We start from the raw sequence: 24,270 nt of genomic DNA, 5'->3' as shown, positions 1-24,270 counted from the left end.
TAATAGCAAAAGAAAAACTTCACAATAGTGCTTTCATAAAAGGTAAAACAGAGAGATTGATAACAGCAGTCGCTGCATTACAAACATCCTCACAGCAGCGCTAACTAGTTTATCGTAATTTGACGCAAAAGTAATATAACACAAGTGTAGTGTTATGAATGTATACTTTTTTATGAATATACAGAAAGCTTTGCAGGATTTACGATGTTGATGACCGTTAAAAGGCGTCTTCTTGGGTCCATTCACGTTTGTGCTATATAACCATAGACGGTAAAAGAAATGGACAGAGCGATCTCATTGGAACTCCATTGAGACGATTGAAGTCCGTTTTTGCCGATTTTTTTCATCACTTCCGTCCCTGACGTGCAGACTCAAACAGAGCTTGACTACATAGATGTGACGTGAGCAACCTGTCTGTCTTCTAGTGGCTGTGTCATGAGAAATCTGAATCATTCCCTTCCGAAACATGCAGAGGCGGAGAGTGTGAGTAGGAGCTGTCCGTGAGCTTTTGCTAGGTATTCTGATAAATTATTTTGACATTTTGCCTCCACGTTTCCCCGATTGCGCGTGAGCTTCTCCTCCTGTCCATACGGTAATCTCTCTACTGTGCGACAGAGAGTCGCGTGGGTGTATGACGCAATCGTTAGCCTACTTTCACTAAAACTGCTTCTACGGGGCCATAACATAAGCTACAAGGTAATGGAGCATTTTATACATTGTCGTGTTTCTTTAGAAATAAATAAAGGACAAATGGGGTCTTCAAACGCCTCAGATGTAAAGTTATTCGCTGTCAAAGTGACGCCAAAATGAATGGGAGTCAATGGGAATGCTAACGCAAGTGAAGTTCTGCTACAAGATGGCAGCTCCCGCGAGGCTTCAACTTCTGGTTGATGGATTACCCCCTTGTATATATCACAAGCTCCTCCCCCTAATGTGTGCACACGCCCCTTATTGCTGATTGGCTTAGGTGTTTCAGTGCTCAGAAATCGCTCACTGTGCCTTTAAAGAGCATCGTTCACATGTGACCAATTGACACATTAATAAAGCAAAGTAAACCTCATTAATAGAATCATCACAAAATTCTCATATTGTTTTAAGAATCTGTCATGTACTTATTACTTGTTAAATAAAAAGATTTGAGAAATAATGAGTCAAAATCTCAAACTAAAAATGTGAGGGAGCAGGAAGTATGCCTGAATTGGGTTTATGGATAAGTACATTTACCAAACAAAATTAAAAGTGTATATTCAATATACTTGTTGGAAGTGTCAGTATAGTTTAAATTATAAGAATGGGCAATTTCTTTTTTATTTATTGAATGACACATACAAATAATAAACATGACAATAATCCAATTTAGTGTAAAAATTGGCCCTATATGTGCTGATGACGTCACTGGTAGCCTTTGTTTCGATTCATAAAAAAAAAAAAAAATCACCATATTATTCCAATCAAGGTATTTTACTTTCATATAAACATTTTTGTAGTCCTTTATTTTTTGTGTGAATTCAATTTTTTTGTGTGAATTCTCTTCTTATCTGCAAATGCCGTCACGCTGCATTTTAAATCAATTTTTATTTTTTATTGAATATAAAATCTGAATACAACACAATGGCACAAAATGTTATTATTATACAAAGGAAAAAACAGGCGTGGAAAGCTCAACAAGAAATAAAAACACAAAGATTTAAATAATAAAAGAGGAAAAAAGAAACTTAAAACGGATTATAAGATACTATTTCGTTAACAAATTAGACGCTTTATTTTGTGTGATGATCATACTGGCTGGGTTTATTAAAGTTTGTAAAATTGACAGGAGGATCTTTGCTTGGGGCATTTGAATGTAATCGCGTGCATCTCTGAAGCTCATACTGTGTGTGTGTGGGACTGTGTGTGGAAAAAACATGGATTAAAACACACTCTTGGGGAGTGTTGCCGCGGTCGTGGACACGCACCGTCGCGTCGCGTCGCGTCCCCCCATTCGCCGGCGCGGAAGGATGTTTATTTCCTGAATCCTGACTCAGTATTTCGATGGCTCGCGCCTCCTCCTCTGTCGTCACTCCGCAGCGCTCATAAAGCCCGATGGAGGAACTGGAACCGGGCAGAACTCACTCGCAGAACCGCGGAGGAACCGAGAACTTCCAGAACCGCGGATCGAGATGAAGGCCTTCTCCGCGCTGATGAGGCCGTCGACCGGCGTGTGTTCGCGCTGCGTGCGGCGCGTCGTAACGCCCGCGCGAGGACTGAGCAGTCAGGTAGTGTGTTTACATGCCTTCATCATCCGATGTTTGCTCAACCGCTGGATCCATTGTGTGTGTGTGTGTGTGTGTGTTCGTCTATTCCCCACTATATTCTCGTTGACTGTCATATCCTCTCTTCTGGGGTTTGAGTTATATTGATCTGCAGATCTTCACAGCTCAGTTTTCATCTTTTAAAGAGAAATTGTGATGTATTTTTTATCCCTTGTTTGTTATTCTGTAACTAGCTACAAGGCTGTATAGTTTCGTTTTATAGACAGCTGTATAGACAGCATTTTTTTTGTTTTGAGCAACGGACAACGGCAGTTAAAAACATTACAGTAAACCTATTTCTGATTATAAAAAACATATAGGCTAATATTATGGTCTGCATTTATATGTGATATTTTAGTCAGACATAACTGGTGCAGCTGATGTGAAACTGCGCTTATTGAGGAGGACACGGTCACGGGGGATACAGATGTCATTACAGTACATTAACGTTACAGATGTCGTTAACATGCATTTTTAAAATATAACAATATGTATTATGTAAAAACATATAAGTGCGATTAATTTAAACTAAGTAGTAGTAGCCTACATTCTTGTTAAAGAGACTTCAAGCAAGACTAATATTAATTATCATGTTATTAATAATAATAATTCTTAATGGTTTGTTATTGTTCATGCCATTATATTTATGCAAATTTGTTTTGTGATCTAAATGTTCGCATCATTGTTTAGTTATTTCAGTTTTATTATAGTTTCATTAGCTTTTATTCTTATATTTTTAGTTATTTTTTTGTAATTTTGTTATGTGCTTTTGTCATTTTATTCATTTTAAAGAAATAAAAATATTAAAAATATTTCTATTTAGGTTAAATCTATTTTAACTTTAACTTGTATTTATTTCCAGTTATTAATTTTAATTAATAATGAATTTAAATGCTTCAACTTCAACTTATTTCAATTCAGCAAAATCTTTATAGTTTGTTTTTCAAATAATATCTATATTTTTTTATATTAGCGCTGTATTTCAGTTAAAAAGAAATTATTGGTTACACTTTATTTTAAGGTGTCCTTGTTTTAGTTTAATAATATACATTTAATAATATACACTCGCCTAAAGGATTATTAGGAACACCTGTTCAATTTCTGATTAATGCAATTATCTAATCAACTAATCACATGGCAGTTGTTTCAATGCATTTAGGGGTGTGGTCCTGGTCAACACAATCTCCTGAACTCCAAACTAAATGTCAGAATGGAAAAAGAAAGGCGATTTAAGCAATTTTAAGTGTGGCATGGTTGTTGGTGCCAGACGGGCCGGTCTGAGTATTTCACAATCTGCTCAGTTAATAGGATTTTCACACACAACCATTTCTAGGGTTTACAAAGAATGGTGTGAAAAGGGAAAAATATCCAGTATGTGGCAGTCCTGCGGGCGAAAATGTCTTGTTGAAGCTAGAGGTCAGAGGGGAATGGGCCGACTGATTCAAGCTGATAGAAGAGCAACTTTGACTGAAATAACCACTCGTTACAACCGAGGTATGCAGCAAAGCATTTGTGAAGCCACAACACGCACAACCTTGAGGCGGATGGGCTACAACAGCAGACGACCCCACCGGGTACCACTCATCTCCGATACAAAGAGAAAAAGCGGCTACAACTTGAAAAAGCTCACCAAATTAGGCAGTTGAAGACTGGAAAAATGTTCCCTGGTCTGATGAGTCTCGATTTCTGTTGAGACATTCAGATGGTAGAGGCAGAATTTGGCGTAAACAGAATGAGAACATGGATCCATCATGCCTTGTTACCACTGTGCAGGCTGGTGGTGGTGGTGTAATGGTGTGGGGGATGTTTTCATGGCACACTTTAGGCCCCTTAGTGCCAATTGGGCATCGTTTAAATGATTATGTTTTGATCTCTACTCTGACTGATGTGGATTTGCGTATAGTCGATATCATGTATAATACATTTTAATGCAGCAGACGTTGAAATTAAACACATTTGTATTTCAATAATTAATAAATGGAAGACTCGTGTTAAGTCACCATAATAGCTTGAGTTTATTTGAGTCCAGTCCCTCACTGACCCGCAACTTTCTGTGACCCTCGACCCCAAAACCAGTCACATGGGTCAGGTTTATGAAATTGAGATTTACACATCATCTGAAAACTGCTGGATAAATAAGCTTTTGTTTTTATTGATGTATGGTTTGTTAGGATAGGACAGTATTTGGCTGCTGGAATCTGAGGGTGCAAAAAAAATCGAAACATTGAGAAAATCTCCTTTAAAGTTGAGCATTTATATTGCCAAATCCGATTGTGCTGCATTCACTCACAGAAATACACCATTTATACATTTACGGTAGGAAAATGTACTAAATATCTTTATGGAACATGATCTTTACTTAATATCCTGATTGATTTCTGGCATAAAAGAAAAATCTGATTGTGACCCTTACAGTGTATAGCTGGCTATTCGTGATATGATCCGGGACACACATCAGCATCACTCAGCTGTCAATCACAGTGAAGCCACTCCTCTTCCTGGAGAGACACACTTGAGATCTGTAGGAACAAACATGATTGTGCAGGTCATCTCATGACCCGGCTCTGAGAAGTGATCGGGATCACTCCTCGAGAGAGAGACTCCCTGTGGGGAACATGATGTTTCATTAAAGCAGAAGGGCCATAATCCTCCAGCGAACTTGTTACGACAATCCCAGAGACAAGCGTCCGTCAGGGGTCGAGAGTGCACAGCGTCAGCCTCTTCTGTGCGCAACTAATCTCCGAGGACAGATTCATCTTGGCATTGTGTGTGCCACTAAAACTGGATTATGTCAACTTTATTCTATCTATATCTTTATTTCATGTTGCTCGGTAACACTAAATCAATCCCTAACCCTATAGTGAAAGCGCATGTTAATTCATACATGTGTGTAGTTCCACTGGACCAAAGCCAGCTTAAAATATAGTGTTTGCTAACATTCTTTCAATGACGTGGTCATGTTAGTGTAATATAGCCTAGATTTTGCAGTCAATAGTGACGCAGATTTTACACGAATCACTGATAAAACAAGCTTTCTATTTGTCAAGATGCAAGTTTGCGGGACTAATCCTTTGTCCTCATGTAAACTTTCATACCACACGATTCTAGATACTTTGAGATAAAGATGTCGTGTCTTTTCTTCCTGAATAAGCAGTAAGTAAATGACAAAACTGTTTCTGTTATTATTAAAGATAAACAATTCTATTCTAATTAATTCACAACAAAGGAGATCACGATTCTGAAAAGACAACTAAACAAATAACATGCAATTTACTAATGGTTAATTGTTGCAGTCTATTTAAAAATATTTAATTCATTATGATTCAATAACTCACTCATAAAGACTTCACTTGATTCATTACTGGATGAATCAGCATTTTTGAACGAACCTCTTGCATAAATGATTCAATGACTCACTCAAAGACTTCACTTGTTTTATTACTGGATGAATCTGCGTTTTTAAATGAATCTCTTGAATGAATGATTTAATGACTCACTCAAAGACTTCACTTGTTTTATGACTGGATGAATCAGCAGTTTTGAATGAATCTCTTGAATGAATGATTCAGTGACTCACTCGAAGACTTCACTAGTTTCGTTACTGGATGAATCAGAGTTTTGGAACAAATCTCTTTGATGAATGATTCAATGACTTACTCATAAAGACTTCACTTGTTTCATTACTGGATGAATCAGCGTTTTTGAATGAATCTCTTCAATTAATGATTCTATTACTCACTCAAAGACTTCACTTGTTTTATAACTGGATGAATCAGCGTTTTTGAATGAATCTCTTGAATGAATGATTCAATGACTCACTCAAAGTCTTCACTTGTTTCATTACTGGATGAATAAGCTTTTTGAACGAATCTCTTGAATTAATGATTCAATGACTCACTCAAAGACCTAGATGAATAAACTTTTTAAAAAATCTCTCAAATGAATGAATCAATGACTCACTTATAAAGACATTATCATTTTGTTTCATTACTGGATGAATCAGTGTTTTTGAACGAATCTCTTGAATGAATGATTCAATGATTTACTCATTAAGACTTGTTTCATTACTGGATGAATCAGCTTTTTTGAACATATTTCTTGAATAAATGATTCAATGACAAATGCATTTTAGTCACTTTTCCAAGTTGCATTTGAAAGCAGTATTAGATATTAATTAAGTAAAAATATTATTTAAATATGGCTGAAACGGTGCACAAAACTCACAATTCGTTACTTTGTACTCGATTTTCAGGTACAGTGGTGGAATTTTGAAACATTCAAGAGATTTGTTCAAAAACGCTGATTAATCCAGTAATGAAACAAGGGAAGTCTTTATGATCAAGTCATTAAATCATTCATTCAAGAGATTCATTCAAAAACACTGATTCATGAAATAATGAAACAAGTGAAGTCTTTATGAGTGAGTCATTGAATGAGATTCGTTCAAAAACTCTGATTCATCCAGTAATGAAACAATTAATGTTTTTATGAGTGAGTCATTGAATCATTCATTCAAGAGATTTGTTCAAAAACGCTGATTCATCCAGTAATGTGTGCTTTTCTTTAGGCCTGTTCTTGATGTTTTCAGCTTTATTGTGGGTCTCTGTCTCTCTCTAACAGTCGGAGCCAGGCTTCGGGTTGCTCTTTGACATCGATGGAGTCTTAGTGCGAGGGAAGACGCCCATTCCAGCGGCCAAGAGAGCCTTCCAGAAGCTTGTGGATGCGAAGGGGCAGTTCCTGGTTCCCGTCGTGTTCGTCACGAATGCTGGAAACTGCTTACGCCAGAAGAAGGCAGATCAGCTGTCGCACATACTGGGTGTTCCTGTGAGTTCTGTTCCCTGCAGTCGAGATTCTGTATCAGATTCATTCAGCTTGACACACACATTGAAGGGGTCGAAACATGAGAGAAATTTTCTCTTTCTTTCTTTTTTTCTAACTAATCTTTCTTTTTTCTTTCTACTTTTTTCTTTCTAACTAATCATCCTAATCTTTCTTTTTTTATACTTTCTTCTTTTTTTACTTTCTTTCTCACTATTCCTTTTTTATTACTAACTTTTCTTTCGTTCTAGAAATTTTTTTCTTTTCTCTAAAAAGAAAGATTCGTTTTCTAACTAATCTTTCTTTTTTCTTTCTACTTTTTTCTTTCTAACTAATCTTTCTCTCTTTCATCCTAATCTTTCTTTTTTTATACTTTCTTCTTTTTTTACTTTCTTTCTCACTATTCCTTTTTTATTACTAACTTTTCTTTCGTTCTAGAAAATTTTTTCTTTTCTCTAAAAAGAAAGATTAGTTTTCTAACTAATCTTTCTTTTTTCTTTCTACTTTTTTCTTTCTAACTAATCTTTCTCTCTTTCATCCTAATCTTTCTTTTTTTATACTTTCTTTTTTTTACTTTCTTTCTCACTATTCCTTTTGGTCCCACTTTATATTAAGTGGCTTTTAGTACTATGTACTTACATTGAAATTAATAGTTTGTTACAATGGACTTATTGTGTACTTACATGTTTTTACATTGTACTTATATTTTAAAATTCCAGCATGTAATTCCAGCCATAATTACTTTATGTAATTACATTTGTAATTACACAGTTGACCCTCCCCTCACACCTTAACCTACCCTTAAACCGACCCATACCACCACACCTGTCCCTAACCTTACCCGTATCACATCTCAATAGCAGCAAAAGTGTTTTACAATACAACAGGAACACAATAATACATTGTACTTATTGTTCAATGTAAGTACATAGTACTTAAAGCCACTTAATATAAAGTGGGACATTTTATTACTAACTTTTCTTTCGTTCTAACTAATCTTTCTTTCATTCTTTCTAACTAATCTTTCTTTTTTCTTTCTACTTTTTTCTTTCTAATTAATCTTTCTTTCTTTCATTCTAATCTTTCTTTTTTACTTTCTTTCTCACTATTCTTTCTTTATTACTAACTTTTCTTTCGTTCTAACTAATCTTTCTTTCTTGTTCAAAATTCATGTATAACTTTGATGAAAGGTTTTGATGCACTTCAGATGTTGACTACTGTATATTTTTTGTTGCATTGATATGAAGCGTTTATGTATGGATAATAACGACTGATATGGAGGATGATCTGTTGTCTTCATTTATAGATATCTCAAGACCAGGTCATGATGTCCCACAGTCCTCTGCGAATGTTCAGGAAGTTTCATGACAAGCATGTGCTGGTTTCGGGCCAGGGTCCAGTGCTCGACATCGCCAAGAAGTATCCTCCAGTGTGTGTGTTTATCCTCCTAGTGTGTTCCCTGTCACCACATGGCCTCGTGTGTCACTGAATGCATATGTGGCCTTTATTCCACCCCAATGATGTCAATAGATGTGATAATACTTACCAACTTAATCTGAGGAATGGGATTATCATAATCCCTCAAATCTCTTGTTGTTTGCGAGTAAAAAAGGATTTTGGTCATAAATCACTGATGAGTTCTTAACCCTGTGGATCAGCGTGGGCTTCACAAACGTGGTCAGCATTGACATGTTGCGCGAGTCTTTCCCTCTGCTGGACATGGTGGACCACAACCGAAGACCCAAGCTACCTGTGAGCGCACACTACACACACACACTACTCACCACACTAACACACACTACACACACACACACTACTCACCACACTAACACACACTACACACACACACTACTCACCACACTAACACACATTACACACACTACTCACCACACTAAAGCACACTACACACACACACACACATACTACTCACACACTACTCGCCACACTAAAGCACACTACACACACACACTACTCACCACACTAAAGCACACTACACGCACACTACTCACGTCATTAACGCACATTACATGCGCACTACTCACGACACTAACTCACATTACACGCGCACTACTCACGACACTAACTCACATTACACACGCACTACTCACGACACTAACTCACATTACACACGCACTACTCACGACACTAACGCACATTACACACGCACTACTCACGACACTAACGCACATTACACACGCACTACTCACGACACTAACGCACATTACACACACACTACTCGCGACACGACACTAACGCACATTACACACGCACTACTCACGACACTAACGCACATTACACACACACTACTCACGACATTAACGCACATTACACACACACTACTCACGACACTAACGCACATTACACACGCACTACTCACGACACTAATGCACATTACACACGCACTACTCACGACACTAACGCACATTACACACACACTACTCACGACACGACACTAACGCACATTACACACGCACTACTCACGACACTAACGCACATTACACACGCACTACTCATGACACTAACGCACATTACACACACACTACTCACAACACTAACGCACATTACACACGCACTACTCACGACACTAACGCACATTACACACGCACTACTCACGACACTAACGCACATTACACACACACTACTCACGACATTAACGCACATTACACACACACTACTCACGACATTAACGCACATTACACACACACTACTCACAACACTAACGCACATTACACACGCACTACTCACGACACTAACGCACATTACACACGCACTACTCATGACACTAACGCACATTACACACGCACTACTCACCACACTAACGCACATTACACACACACTACTCACGACACTAACGCACACTACACACACTACTCACGACACTAACGCACATTACACGCACACTACTCACGACAGTAACGCACACTACACACACACTACTCACGACACTAATGGTTTTAATCTTAATGCTTTACTTACTGAAACACTGCATCAGAAAATATGAATCTGGAACAATTTGATTCAGTTTTATGCAATTCATAATTTAAAAAATGCTCTAGACTTTCTTTTTTAAAAGAAATGAATACTTTTATTTACTTCAAATACCACCAGGATGCAAAAAAAAAAAATGTAATAAATTACGTTTTACTATGTATTGACAGAAAACAGCTGTCTTAGATTTCAATAATATTTCACTGTTTTTACTGTGTTTTTGATCAAACAAATGCAGCCTTGGTGAGTAGAAGAGACTTTCACCAACTGTTAAAAATCTTAATTATTAAAAATGGATCTGGATTCTATTAGCAATTGAGTAGTTACATTTTTAAATTCCATAATCAATGATTTTTGTATACTCAAGATTATGACTGGCCGACATGCCAAAAGTCTCACACTACAATACGAGTAATTTTATTTAACGATAACAAAATATTTTTTTTAATATTACACCAATTTACACCAAGTAAAAAAGAAAAGGTTAGTTGATGAGTGTATGCAGCTGATGTGGAGTTAATCGCAATAAGTGACATCACTAACCCTAATATTAGTCTAATATGATGATATGATATGATAATTTGCTTTGAACTTTGAGTTGTAACTTTTCAGATGGTGTTTATGATCAAACTACAACATTACATACTAACTACAGTTAGAAAAGTGAAATCATAATCAACCACCACTTTAAAGGATTGAAGATGTTTGTACTGTCATGGTCTGGTGTTTCTGAGATCCCGAAGCGAGCGAGAGGTTCGGAGATCTCTGATGGTGTTTAACGCAGATGATGTGCTTGTTGTTTCAGTCTTCTCCTGTAGTGAACCTGCCCAGAGTCGAAGGTAAGAGCGTCTGCTCAAACACACACACACGTTCCACATGAAAAGCAAAGCAATAATGTAATGTAATGTAATGAGTAACAGTAGTATTTGCTTTGCTTTGCTTGTGTTGTGCTGTGACTAGCTGTGGTTCTGTTCGGCGAGCCAATCCGGTGGGAAACAAACTTACAGCTGATCATCGACGTGCTTCTGACGAGTGGCAATCTGAGCGGTTCCTACGAGAGCCGTCACGCACACACACACCTGCCACTGCTGGCCTGCAACATGGACCTGGTGTGGATGGCAGAGGCACACTCGCCGAGGTACACACACATTCAGAGAACACGAACGTCACTGTAGTTTTTATAGTGCTGGTTTAGAGCGACTCTGAAGTAGGAGTAAAATAGTTCATCTAAAAGGTGTTCCTAGAACTAAAATAGTTCCCAGTTCCTGTGGTGCGAATGGGCCGACATCCGGGAACTGCCCCAGTAGTTTTAGGAAAGATGAAGAGGTGATGAAGAGGATCCTCCGGGGTGAACACTGCTGATATGTGCTCTTTAAAGTGATCTAATACCCCTTTTCCACCATTTTGAGAGCCGGTTCGGAGCCGGTGCCTGCGCGCGGACCAGTTCTTTATGTTTCGACAGCCAAAGAACCGGTTCTCGGCCAGGAAAACTGGTTCCAAAGCGGCACCAACTCTTTGCTGGACTAGAACCGTTCTTTTACCACGTCATGCTTACGTCGGGGGCTGGGGCGGGTTTAGATTTGTACTAAACATTTTATCTGACCATCGCAAAGCCAGGAGAAACATTTGCCGAAACATGATGGAGTCCGCCTTTGTAATTGTTATGCTTGAAGTTGGCCAAAGTAATGTTGTACTTGCAAGCATTACTAGCTAAGATGCATGGCGACGTACACAGTGACGTAACAACGTCATTCCCTGGGCGCTCTAGTCAGTGGAAAAACAAACAGGTTCTGAAAAGGTTCATAAGTTGAACCAACTCCGAACCAACTTTGAACCAGCACCAGTTTCGAACCAGTTCTTTTTTGGTGGAAAAGGGGTGAATATTTGAGTCTGGCCATTAATAAATGAGTGTGGTGTCCTCAGGTTCGGCCACGGCACGTTCATGGTGTGTCTGGAGAGCATCTATAAGAAAATCACAGGGCAGGACCTGAAGTACGAGGCCCTGATGGGGAAGCCCAGCGAACTGACCTATCACTACGCAGAGTTCCTCATCAGAGAGCAGGCGTCCCAGCGGGGCTGGAGGCAGCCAATCACATCGCTGTATGCTGTCGGGTGAGTGACACACGTCAATCACATCGCTGTATGCTGTCAGGGGAGTGACACGCACTCCAGTTACATTCAAGCGGTTTAAAAGGAATGAAAACTTTCTAAAAAAAAAATGTTATTTCTGAATTTTCAAAGGAAGGAAAAAAACTTAAATATGTAATTTTGGTGATCAAAGATGAGTTTAAGGGATGAAATGGGGTACAGGGGGACTTTAAATTCTAACTTAAACTCTCATAAATCTTGAATGCTTTGCAGACTTTAGTTTGTTCTCGATTTAAAGAATAGTCTTGGGAGATTATTGCTGAAGTGAAACAAGTTGTGCTCCAAATTTGAGCTTGTTCTCGCATAAAATGTTCTCTGATAAAATTAATTTAAAATTCTCATTAACTTCCAATGCGTGCAACAAGCAAAAGTGTGATTGTGTTTTCAGGGCCAAGTAACTTTTATGACAGTTTTGGCACAGCAAGTGCCAAAGACATTTACTACGTTCTCTTTCATAGGTTCACTCAACGCTGCGTAGCTTAAGACGTAGTGGGAACGCCCTCTGGGTGTGCCGATTGTCTGAAGCCCTTATAGAATAACGCCAATTTATTGGCTGAAGGCGTTTGTGCCCCCCCGACACTTTTACATCTTCACATTATTCTGATATTCATGATTTTCTCTCAGTTTTAGAGTAAAAATCTATGTTTCATATAAAAAATGTTCATAATAAACGTAAAATTCTGTAACTATTTTTAAATTCGCTTTTCAAAACTTTTCTCACTTCAGCAATAATCTGCCGAGTGTCTTTCTTCAGTCTGTCGCTCTAAAAGCATTCAAGATTTATGAGTTTAATTTGGAAATTAAATTTTTTAGGTCTATGCTCAAAAAATAAATAAATGGATTAATACAGCGTAAATATTTAGTATCATAAAATCCCCTAAAAATACAAAATATTAAATTAAAAAACTAAAATATCGTACAATAATTTAATTGAAATGAGAAAAAAATGAGTCATTTTGTCCGCCACGCTCTCGAAGAGTTAAAGGATAATTCCGGAGTCTATTTTGTAGTTTGTTTTGAATGAAATAGAGTGTCTCGACTTTTTGACTATTTTAGAATCGTCTGTGACAGCGTTAGACTGGCTGTCTATGGGCATGCACAAACATGTCCTTAAAACAGCCCTTAACGTTCATTTTCAAAACTGTGCAACTCACCGAGTGGTTGGTGGTGTTCGTTGATGTTCTGAAACAATAGCGTAGCGAAATACCGTTTCTGTCGTGTTTTATTTGTCATTTTTTTAAATCGCATTGATGCTCGTTGATATTACTGCGCTAGCTACCGGAAAAGGAAAGGGGTCTGTTTACATTTGGTTATAGTCTTTTCGCTCGGTTCTCCGTCTTGCCCATAGGTCTTGCCATATTCGACTGTGTCTGTGACTTTTTTTACGGTGCGCTAGACACCGTGTTCCGGACCGCGTCCTGGTTGTCGCCATCAAGTGGTCGGGAGTGTGCTAACGCTTTAGACTCAAATATCGAGTGGAAGTTTATACGCGGTTGTGAGGTATCTGAAAAAATAGTTCCACAATAGCAAACAACACGGATTGAAAGCATACATTGCGCAGACATATTTGTTTTTAATCATCAACGAACACCACCAACCACTCGGTGAGTTGCACAGTTTTGAAAATGAACGTTAAGGGTTGTTTTAAGGACATGTTTGTGCATGCCCATAGACAGCCAGTCTAAAGCTGTCACAGGCGACTCTAAAATAGTTAAAAAGTCGAGACAGGACCCATTGTCGAAATTTCTAAGTCCACCACTCTATTTCATTCATAACAAACTACAAAATAGACTCAAGGTGTTAAATACTGGAATTATCCTTTAATAAACTGTGTTGTTATTAACCCTCTAAATGCCTTCAGGCACAACCTGCCATTATCAGGACTCACATTTTTTAGCTCTGTTGTTGTTGTTGTTAACCCTTCAAATGCCATTAGAGACAACCTGATGACTGACATATACGGTGCCAACCTCTACAACCGGTACCTGGAGGAGCGCGTGGCGCGGAAGAGCCGGGCCGTGGCCAACATGGGATCGGGATCGGGAACGATCCCTCGGGACTCGGACCCGGAGAACAACGGCTGGGAAAGCGAGCTCGCGTCACCATCCGCAACCTCCTGCAAGTCCATTCTGGTGTGCACAGGTGTGTATAACCCTCACCTGGAGCTGCCCCGGGACGCCGGCCAGAGCATCACAGAGACAGTGTTTCACGGGCACAGGGACTTCTGCTTCGACCCGGCGCTGGTGGAGCCCGAGAGCATCGTGCAGGACGTAGACGCTGCCGTGCAGCTCATCTTCCAGATGGAGGAGTTCGGGACCGCGGGCTAACGGCTTACGCACGCGGGGGCGATCCGAGCATCAGTGATCACACTTCAGCTGGAACACGTCCCAAAAATATGGTTATTGATATTAAGAGTCGCCATCCTTTACATTTAAAACAAGCACTTTGAGTCCCGGTCAGTCATGAAGCGCACAGTAGGCCAACGACAGAGTAAAACTGTGTTCAAAGCAACTCAACACCCCCCTATCGCAAGGTATTGAAGCTCGTTTCTGCCACGCAAAACAGAAATAAAACAATAATCGCGACTTCTTATCTCACAACTCAAAGGAAAAATGTGGTGTGAACAACCTTCCACAGCAAAGATGTTTTAAAGAGAACATTCATACTTGTTATTTCAACCAGTTCAGTGTCCAAATCAGATTACAGAAACTCACTGTAACGTTTTATCATCGTCACACGCCCCAAAAATATGGTTATTTATATCAAGAGTCAAGCACAAGTGAGGAAACAGCTCCGATCAGCAGATCTGCTCTAGCCGGGCCGTGCCCGAGTCCTCACGCGCTGTTAACAGAGTGTTCGAGTCCGCGAGTGTGTAATCAGAGTCATGAAACACACCGTTCTCGCTGCACACACACACATCTGATCAATCGCAAGGTATTGAAGCATGCAAAAAACAAACAAATAAATGAAATAAAAAGGTAATTGCGACTTCTTATCTCACCACTCTTTAAACGTCGCAAATAGCTTTATTTTTGTTTGTTGGTGTGAACAAACTTCCACAGCGAAGAAGTTTTAAAAAGACATTCGTACTGCTGTTTCTCAGTTCAGCGTTTAAGAAACTCGCTTTAAGGTTTTATCGTTACACATCTACCGTTTCCGTAGAATTGTCTGCGTAATACTCTGTATTAATTCAATATGTTCTGTATTATCGTCATTGTGCCAGTTTTAGTAATTGTTGCATTCTCCATTCTTATATATAGACAGTATATATATAATTTACTGGTTACTGTTACATTGTAACATTCTGGTGAGATTTGCACTGAGACGAAACAACCTTGTAGAAAATAAAAGCCATTTACTTGAACGTTTGTTTTTGAATTTTAGATGTGCGCCTCCAATATACAGTTAAACGACCGTTCAGACGTATTATACATCCTGGTAGTTTACTAAAGCTTGACAAATAGTTGCATTTTTGTAAATAAATGTGTACTTTAGCATTTTTTTTTTACATATGTGACCCTTCTAATTTTTCCCCCAAATGAATTTAATGTCATTAAACAGTTTAACAAAATACATAATTATGTGGTACATTCTTAAAGTCTTAAATACAAGATTTGCTGATAGCTTTATTGACAAAATAATATCACAATTTATCACCAAATACAAATTGATCACGTCTCTCAAAACTTTTAACTGATTGACAAAAGAAAAAAAATTAATAGAAATATAACATGACTTTAAAAACAAACTACAAGATTAAAAACTGCTTTGAAAGGCACTATAATTTCTCATGATTTCCTTCAAGTAGATCTGACATTACTGTGTTTAACACATTAACTCCTGCACTTCTGGACACTACACATCTGTGAACCTGAAGAGTGTAGTCACACACACACACACTGACAACAGATCTGAGTTTAACACACTTCATGTCAGTCAGTTATCCATGTATTTTAGTAATTGCAGACGAATATAAACTCAATATATTCGGCTCTGGTTATTCATGAACCCACAACTGATGATGTCATTCCCTCATTATTCAGTGCAATTATGCCACAAATTTAACAGTACAATGTTATCAGAAAAATGTTTAAAAAGCTAGTTTATTATAATTTTCTACAAGGCTTTGTGGTATAAATGAATGCAAAATGTATAAAATAGCAATGGCCATGTTTTGATAAACATCAGTTCAAAAGTGTCTGTTTTTTAATCGGATATAAAACACGTGCATTAGACAGAACACGTCACAGTCCAGCAATCACGCACCTGTCATTACCCAGAGGGCCGTTCACCACAGTAATGGAGATATTACAGCCCAAGCTCATCTGTACCGTTCGAGTGTGTGGCCTGGCCAAGTACAGTACACTAACCATATTATGATCAAGAATACGTTGTTTGATGTCCAGACAGATCAGATCTGTGCTCATTATTATTGCTGCGCGTGCATCACTGTCTGTACGTTATATTTCAGTGTTAAAATTGAGATTTATGCATCATAATAAACATGTTTTTTTCATTTCAATTCATTAGCTGTTTGCAGTTGTTGAAAATTATATAATTATATTATATATTTGATTGATTAGATGGGCAGTTAAACATTTACCTGAACTTTATATATAAGCTTATAAAAAATTCACATTTTAATTTTACTAAGATGAACAATTAAACATTTACTTGAAATAATCTTAAACCTGTCAGTGTACATTGCTGTTCAAGTCAGACTCATAACCAATAATTTATTGAAATTTAAAAAATATATTGATACGAATATGTTTCTTATAATCTATTAGTCTGCATTCACATCGCTTGTCTATTTTGGCATTTTTAGCATGTGCTATTCAGGAGCGCTGAGCGGTGACTGGGACTCCTCTGATTGGCTGATGCGTTCATAAGCTCATCAGACGAGATGTGATTGGCTGCATTTCTCACGGCTGTAAACAGGAGCGTCTCACGAGCGCAAACTCAAGAACACGATGGAGCGTTTGCCAGATAACATTACATCATGACAGGCTCTTGCTTCACAGTGCATTCAAATTTGACTTTTTTTGCACATTTTAATTTTTCTTTACCAAAAAATTATTACTTGGCGCTGAAGACGTTTGCTCGAGAAAGTCTCAATTCTGTCCAGAGTCTGAGCTATTCCCTCCAGAGGTTATGACTGATCATAATGTCTGTGTTTATAAACTAAAGGTCTCACACACATGCTCATCTGGGGTTTAGTTTTCTACTGTGAAATGACCGATTAGTGCAAAAACGCAATGCGGATGTGTAATTAAATGAAGCATATGCGGAAAAACCCAAGAATACTCTGGGCTTAAATGCAAACATTACATTTAAAGACTGGCTAAATGTGTGTGTGAGAGAGAGAGAGAGAGTGAGTGTGTGTGATACTGATATCATACATAGAATTCAACGGTCAGTAGAAGAAGAGAATTTCTGGTCAATACTGATGAAAAGGAAACTTGCACACCAATTAGGAATATTAATTTAGATGTAGTTGATTCTGAAAGGAAATGAGGCTGAAGTGTGTCATGGGATTCACTGGAGATGATAACAACCCCAAACCAACAGCGGAGAGATAATCTGCCATCAGCAGCACAGTTTCTATTTCCATTTCCATTAGCCCCGCCCACCTGAAATCTCATTGGTCCGAACTCTTGCTCCGCATTAAGCCTCACACTCTGATTGGGTGTGATCGCGTTGCACAGTAGCTCTGCGTTCAGTGTGGACTGGCAAATTGTTAAGGTTCTTGCACACCGAGTCAGAAATTCGCGTCGAAATTTTCGCACGTTAAAAAATAAATACGACCTCACGTTATGTCAATCAAGCTTGCCTATTGCTTCCAAAGCTTTCGGCGGTGAAAAAAATTTGATCGGGTACAATTTTCTGCATTTTTCGCATCCGTAGCAAGCAGTTGGAATGGTGTTTTGACAAATCAGAGCCACGAGTCACGAATACAAAAAATTATAAAAACGTGTACGAAAATTTCGGATTCAGTGTGCTAGGGCCTTTAGGATTACATAAATTTTGGGTGGTTATAATTTTGAAATGTGAGGTTTCACTCAAAACGTTCCCACCCGAGTCTTCACAGTGGCGTTCTGCGAGCCGCTGTACGGCAGCGTGTGATTGGTCCTCAGCACCCGCAGCCCCAGTCGTCCGTTGTACAGCAGCGTGTGATTGGTCCTCAGCACACAAAGCCCCAGCCGGCCGCTGTGATTGGTCTTCAGCACCCGCAGCCCCAGTCGGCCGCTGTACGGCAACGTGTGATTGGTCCTCAGCACACGCAGCCCCAGCCGGCCGCTGTCATTGGTCCTCAGCACCCGCAGCCCCACCCGGCCCCGCCCAGGTCTCTGCTGCTGAGCTTGAAGCCATCGTTGACACTCTCGGTGAACACCGGGCCTCCGTGCCTCAGGATGAGCTCGCTGGCCATCGTGACGAACGCCTGCTCCACATTATCCGAGTGTTTGGCGGAAGTCTCGATGACACTGATGAAGTCCAGCTGATCCGCCATGAGCTGGGCGTCAGAAAATTGAACCTGGCGGAGATCCGGCAGGTCCGACTTATTCCCTAGAAGAGGGAGGATTCAAGAGTTACCAACACAGGTTACTTAAAGAAGCCACATTGTTATTCGCAACTACTTGATAGCTTAACATGCTTCAAAGGTGCAGTGTGCGATGTTTAGCGACATCTAGTGGTGAGGTTGTGAATTGCAACCAACATAAGTTATGGCGCTCGACAAGAAGTGATGTCGTCGTCTGAGACAGCAGAAAGCAGCCAGTTAAAAAATGACAGACATCCCAATTCTCCCGGAAGTTCCGGGAGTCTCCCGCATATTGATAGCGTCTCCCTGATGCCCGCAAATGAGTTAAAATCTCCCGGAATCTAGAGCGAGATACTGCGCGCATAACATACATAGCGCACGGCGCGTGCACGGCAGAGATATGGGAAGCCAAACCAACCAAAACTGGGACGAGACAGCGGGGCTTTACAGAGCTTGTGCCGCGCTGACATCTCATCTGCGCGGTTCAATGGTCCGAGCCGCGTGGCCGATTCGTCAGCGCAGTACAGACATGTTTACTAGCGACACTCAATGGTCACCAGCACTGCACTGACCAATTTAAACAGCGCAGCGCAAACCATACATAGCCTACATGCAAATAAATGTACAATAAAGAAACCCCTCCTTTCTTATAAAGATTGGTTTTCTACTGAAGATTAGGATTTAATTATGGAGAATTCCATAATTAAAACAATCATTTGTACTTAATTTGTAATAATAATTAATGTATTTAATTTATATATTTAATAATATAATATAATAATAATAATTTGTAAACATTTAATATTTATTAATATTAAATATTGGAGGTGGAGGTGCTTGCACACGCAGTCAGTTATCAAGTTATCATCACACGTAAAAAATATTTTGGAAAAATTACAGCCTCACTTTGTGTTGATCATGTTTACACACTGCCTGTGAAACTTGTGTCCGTCATAAAAAAAAAAATCGTATCGGGTTCGCTTTTCTGTGTTTCCAGCGTTTGAGAGACGATTTAACAGGTCAGAGCCACCGAATCATGAAATTTTTGGACTCCTTTTTAGACCGAATCATGAAAATTTTGGAAAATTTTTCCAAAATTTTTGACATTTTGGAATTTTTGGATTTTCGGCCGCGTTTCCACTGCCGGGCCAGGGCCGAGCCGTACTAGTGCTTGTCACTGCCGGGGCTTGATCGGGGCTTACTCGGGGGCAACAGCCAGGATTTTTGGCCCGTCGAATACCTTGGGCCAAAGAGGGCCAGCTCGGGCTAGAGGCATGCTAAAGGTAAAAGGCGGAGTTTATCGATGTTATGGAACATTATGATCTGAAGCAAGATGCACATTTCACTTTTCATACACACACACACACACACACACACACACACAGACATGCTCGTTTAGTCCTTCACTCACCGATTAGGAGAGGCACGATGTTGGAGCCGCCGTACTTCTTCACGTCCTCCATCCACTGCGGCACCGACATGAAAGAGCCCCTGTTTGTGATGTCATACGTGATGATGGCGCCGTTAGCGCTGCGATAATAACTCTGAGTGATCGTGCGGAAGCGCTCCTGTCCGGCGGTGTCCCAGATCTGCAACTACACACACCAACAGTGTTACCACTGCGATCATAGGCACTGCTGTATAATATATATATATTAGACACACTCTATATTAGGAAAGAGGATGAAAACCTTGTCACAATATTCTAATTTTGACTTTGGGGTTTTCATAAGCTGTAACTAAGCCATAATCATCAAAATTATAACAAATAAAGGCTTGAAATATCTCACTTTGCATGTTATGAGTCTATAAAATATATTAGTTTCACCTTTTAAGTTGAATTAATGATATAAATGAACTTAATTTGCACGATATTCTAATCTTTCGAGTTTCACCTGTATATCGGCCGATATATGTTCAGTTTAATGTTACCATTATCGGCCCGATCAGAACATTTGCCCGATATGTAATAATAAATAATGTGTTATTTTCTTCAGCTGAGACTCTTCAACATGATGGTTCTGATTGCATTGAAATATGATTGAAATTACTTTTAAAAAAGGAAAATACAGTTCAGTGCAGCACAAGTCTGTCATATCGGCTACATATTATAATTGTGTGTTTGGGATGTGGATTTTAATGATGAGACTTTTGTGTCTGTAATCAGGCTCTCAAAAATTATATAACAATTTGGATTTAGATTTATCAGCCAACATACCAGCTTTCAAATATAAAGAATTATCGGTATCCATATCTCTAATATATACTAAATTATCTGTAAAGGATAAGTTGTTTAAGAGTTCATTGTATGTTTGTGGTTATTATATGCAGTGTTGGGAGTAACGCATTACAAAAGTAATACATTACAGTAACATATTACTTTTTGATGTAACGCAGTAGTGTAAGGCATTACTAATCAATTTTCAGTAATATTTTACTCGTTACATGTTCAGTGAGGCTTGTATTACAGTTGTATTACAGTGTATTGTCTGATTGTCTGATAAAAGTTTTAAAGCAGTCTTTTAGTGCCAGTTCAGAGCGGTCGCGTCTGTAACATTGTTTTTTCCTCATAAATGCGAACACGAAAACTAAAATAAAATGAATATTTTAAGTTCTATGGAGATTGGAGAGCCAACCCTTCCTCATCCGATTTGCGCAGTGTAATTAACAGAATTACAAAAAATCGATTTTGCCTCCTATTTTTTTGTCACGCGTGAATGTGTGTCTTTTCCCTAATATTAAAAATAAAACATAGACTGATATTTGTCTAATGTCTGGAGTCCTTTAAGGAAGTAGCCTATATACGTTTCAATACATGTATTTTCTGAGAATTTTTATTTCAAGTTTTGACTGCAAATGTCATGTCCATAATGCTGGACTTCCCCAATTTTAAATAATTTATCCTCAACTAGTTTTGTGGTGTAGGTCTACGTATTTTATAATGTTAACTTCAAATACTAATAGCCTAATTTAAAGATAAGGCAGCATTGGATCTGGACGGTAAGGAGAATAACGCTGGAGTTGGAAGAGGTGTGTCGCGATTCTGTAGGTTCGTGGATCTGAGTCGTGTGGCAAATCGCGATTTCGGTTTCATATTGCATATCGTTACAGCCCAAAAGTTAAGTTCTACTTAGTTATTTTGGTGAAAGTAACTCAAAAGTAATACATGAGTAATGTAACGCATTACAATTCTGGGACAGTAATATTGTAAGGTAATGAATTACTTTTAAATAACAGTAACAAGTAATACCTAATGTATTACAGTTTGGAAGTAACTTGCACAACACTGATTATATGGTTAAGATATTTCCAAAATGCACACAGGTTCTGACATGAGGCGAGTAAACGAGTGTTTGAGTAAATTAAGGAACTCTCACAGCGAACGCATAATGAAGCTGAAGAAAACTCTCTTCAGATCAACTAAACACATCACTGGCTCAAATGAAATGTCAGCAAACCCAGATATAATGTTCAATAAATAGATATTTTGTATGGTGGAATTCAATCATCGAAAACATCAAGAATGTCCATTCAGTGATGTAGTAGTTGTACTTTTTAATTATGAAGTAAAGTGTTATTTCCTTGTTTAACTCCTTTGAGGAACAGGATATCTGTGTTTTAGCATCTGGTTTGCACTTTATATTTAGGTTAAAGAGAGAAACCCCCTGACATCACTGTTAGATCATCAGTTCTGCATATCACCAGTGATGAACCATACACCGAAGGAAGCTATGAAGAAGATGATTAATGTAATCCATTTTACATATGTATGCAATTCATACGGATCCAGGGGTAAATAAAGGGCTTCTGAAGCCAAGAAAATTAAAATATACATATTTATCACTTTATTAACTATAATCACTGGATTCTGGTAAATATGTATATCTTATTTTATTAGGAAGGCTTGAGGCGAGTAAATTATGGGATAATGTTCATTTGTGGGTGAACTAACCTTATCCCTTTAACAATAATCTCGGTTATTGCATAACTTTAAAGCCCCAAACAAACCAACAAAACAAAAGAAACTTCTCAGTGTTTCGCTTTTAAGTGCTCCACGTCATGAGTGTCAACGTGGACAGGAGAGACTATAAACCGATAACAGCCACAGATATTATTACAAAGCTCATGTATTATCGCTCAAATAAAAAGAACATTAACCAACATTTCCTGAAAGCTTCGTACACGACTCGGGAATGTTTGACAACAACAGCGACGCTATTTTAGCGAAGGGAACTTTGTGACGATGTCGATGTGTAACTTACAGACTTCATAAAGATGACACTGCGCGAGTCTTATAACCATAAGGCATAATAATAACAGTCCTAGCAGTGAGTCACGAACCTTCACCCGCTTGCCCTGGATGTCCAGGGTCTTCATGGTGAAGTCCACGCCGATCGTGTTGCCCTGTTTCTCCATGAACAGCCCGCTCTTGAAGCGCTGCACCACGCACGTCTTCCCGACTCCGACATCTCCCACGAGAACGATTTTAAACACTAAATCGTAGTTTTCATCAGAATCCTGCGATGACATCTCTGTGCTCGTGCGGACTGGCGTGGAGTGAAGACTACATCGGCGGCGCGCCTTTAGGTGTCTCAGCGCAGCGCCTGAGAGCAATGGGAAGTTCGGATCTTTCTAATGACTCGGATCTTTGAATCTAGTTCATCAAAATGAACGAATCTTTTTTCCGAGTAATTTCGTTCATTTCAGCAGAATATAATTGTAACGTGATGTAATAGTCAAATTCCCAAACACATCAAATAGTTATCACACTTTATAGAACAAGAAACAGAAATGATTAATTCATTGCTTATTGATTGCTTATCTGGGTCTTTGCTTTCCCACGTCGATTAGACTGAATAACAGACACACTGGTACAGTATATTTCAAATATTTTCACCAGAACGTTCACATAACAAACGATCCATTGTGGAAGGAGTTCTGGCGTCAACATCCAGCCAACCAATCATCGGCCTGCATTTCAACATAAAATGCGTTTGATCGTTTGTTATTATTATTATATCAACTTTCCCCCTCACAATTCTACTCTAATGTTTTTTATTCAGCTCTCTTAAATTAAATTGTAGTGTAAAGGCATTGCTTTTGTTGTATTTCTAGTTTTCTCTGTTGCATTAGGCTACATATTATGAATAGATTTCATTTGTTCAAGAAATTAATTGGAAGAAATCTTTTTAGATCAGGGGCCCGTGGAAACGTTTAGGGAAAAGAAGTGTAAAAATAAATAAATAAATAATAAAATAAGAATAACTTTATTCAAATAAATAAATACAATAAATAGTTAAAAAAGAAATAAAATACAATTTTATTGACATGGTAAATAAGTAAATACACTTTTCTTAAAACGTAATTGAAATAAACGACTAAACTTGATTTAAATAAATAGAAATAGAAATGCAGTGTAAAAAGTAAATAAATAAAAATACATTTACATTTTACATATACATTTACATTATACATTTTTCGATT

General features: G+C 38.6%; 2 protein-coding genes across 2 annotated transcripts; one reads left to right on the top strand and one right to left on the bottom strand.

Annotated features, from left to right (window-relative positions):
* The first annotated feature begins 1,838 nt into the window (after positions 1-1,838).
* LOC120460650 (haloacid dehalogenase-like hydrolase domain-containing 5) lies at positions 1,839-15,939 on the top strand. Its single transcript, XM_039648519.2, has 8 exons — positions 1,839-2,255; positions 6,912-7,115; positions 8,416-8,528; positions 8,768-8,861; positions 10,903-10,936; positions 11,058-11,235; positions 12,021-12,209; positions 14,182-15,939. The coding sequence occupies exons 1-8, from the start codon at positions 2,160-2,162 to the stop codon at positions 14,570-14,572; spliced, it is 1,299 nt and encodes a 432-aa protein (XP_039504453.2). The 5' UTR covers positions 1,839-2,159; the 3' UTR covers positions 14,573-15,939.
* rab43 (RAB43, member RAS oncogene family) lies at positions 15,852-23,401 on the bottom strand. Its single transcript, XM_039648839.2, has 3 exons — positions 23,128-23,401; positions 20,198-20,381; positions 15,852-18,812 (listed from the first exon to the last, which is right to left on the bottom strand). The coding sequence occupies exons 1-3, from the start codon at positions 23,314-23,316 to the stop codon at positions 18,559-18,561; spliced, it is 627 nt and encodes a 208-aa protein (XP_039504773.2). The 5' UTR covers positions 23,317-23,401; the 3' UTR covers positions 15,852-18,558.
* Between the last annotated feature and the right edge of the window lie 869 nt (positions 23,402-24,270).

Source organism: Pimephales promelas, chromosome 21, assembly GCF_988280905.1.
Source record: "Pimephales promelas chromosome 21, fPimPro1.hap1.1, whole genome shotgun sequence".
Lineage (NCBI taxonomy): Eukaryota > Metazoa > Chordata > Actinopteri > Cypriniformes > Leuciscidae > Pimephales > Pimephales promelas.
The sequence above is the reverse complement of the archived record's forward strand: the minus strand, read 5'-3'. Positions and strand labels throughout refer to the sequence as shown.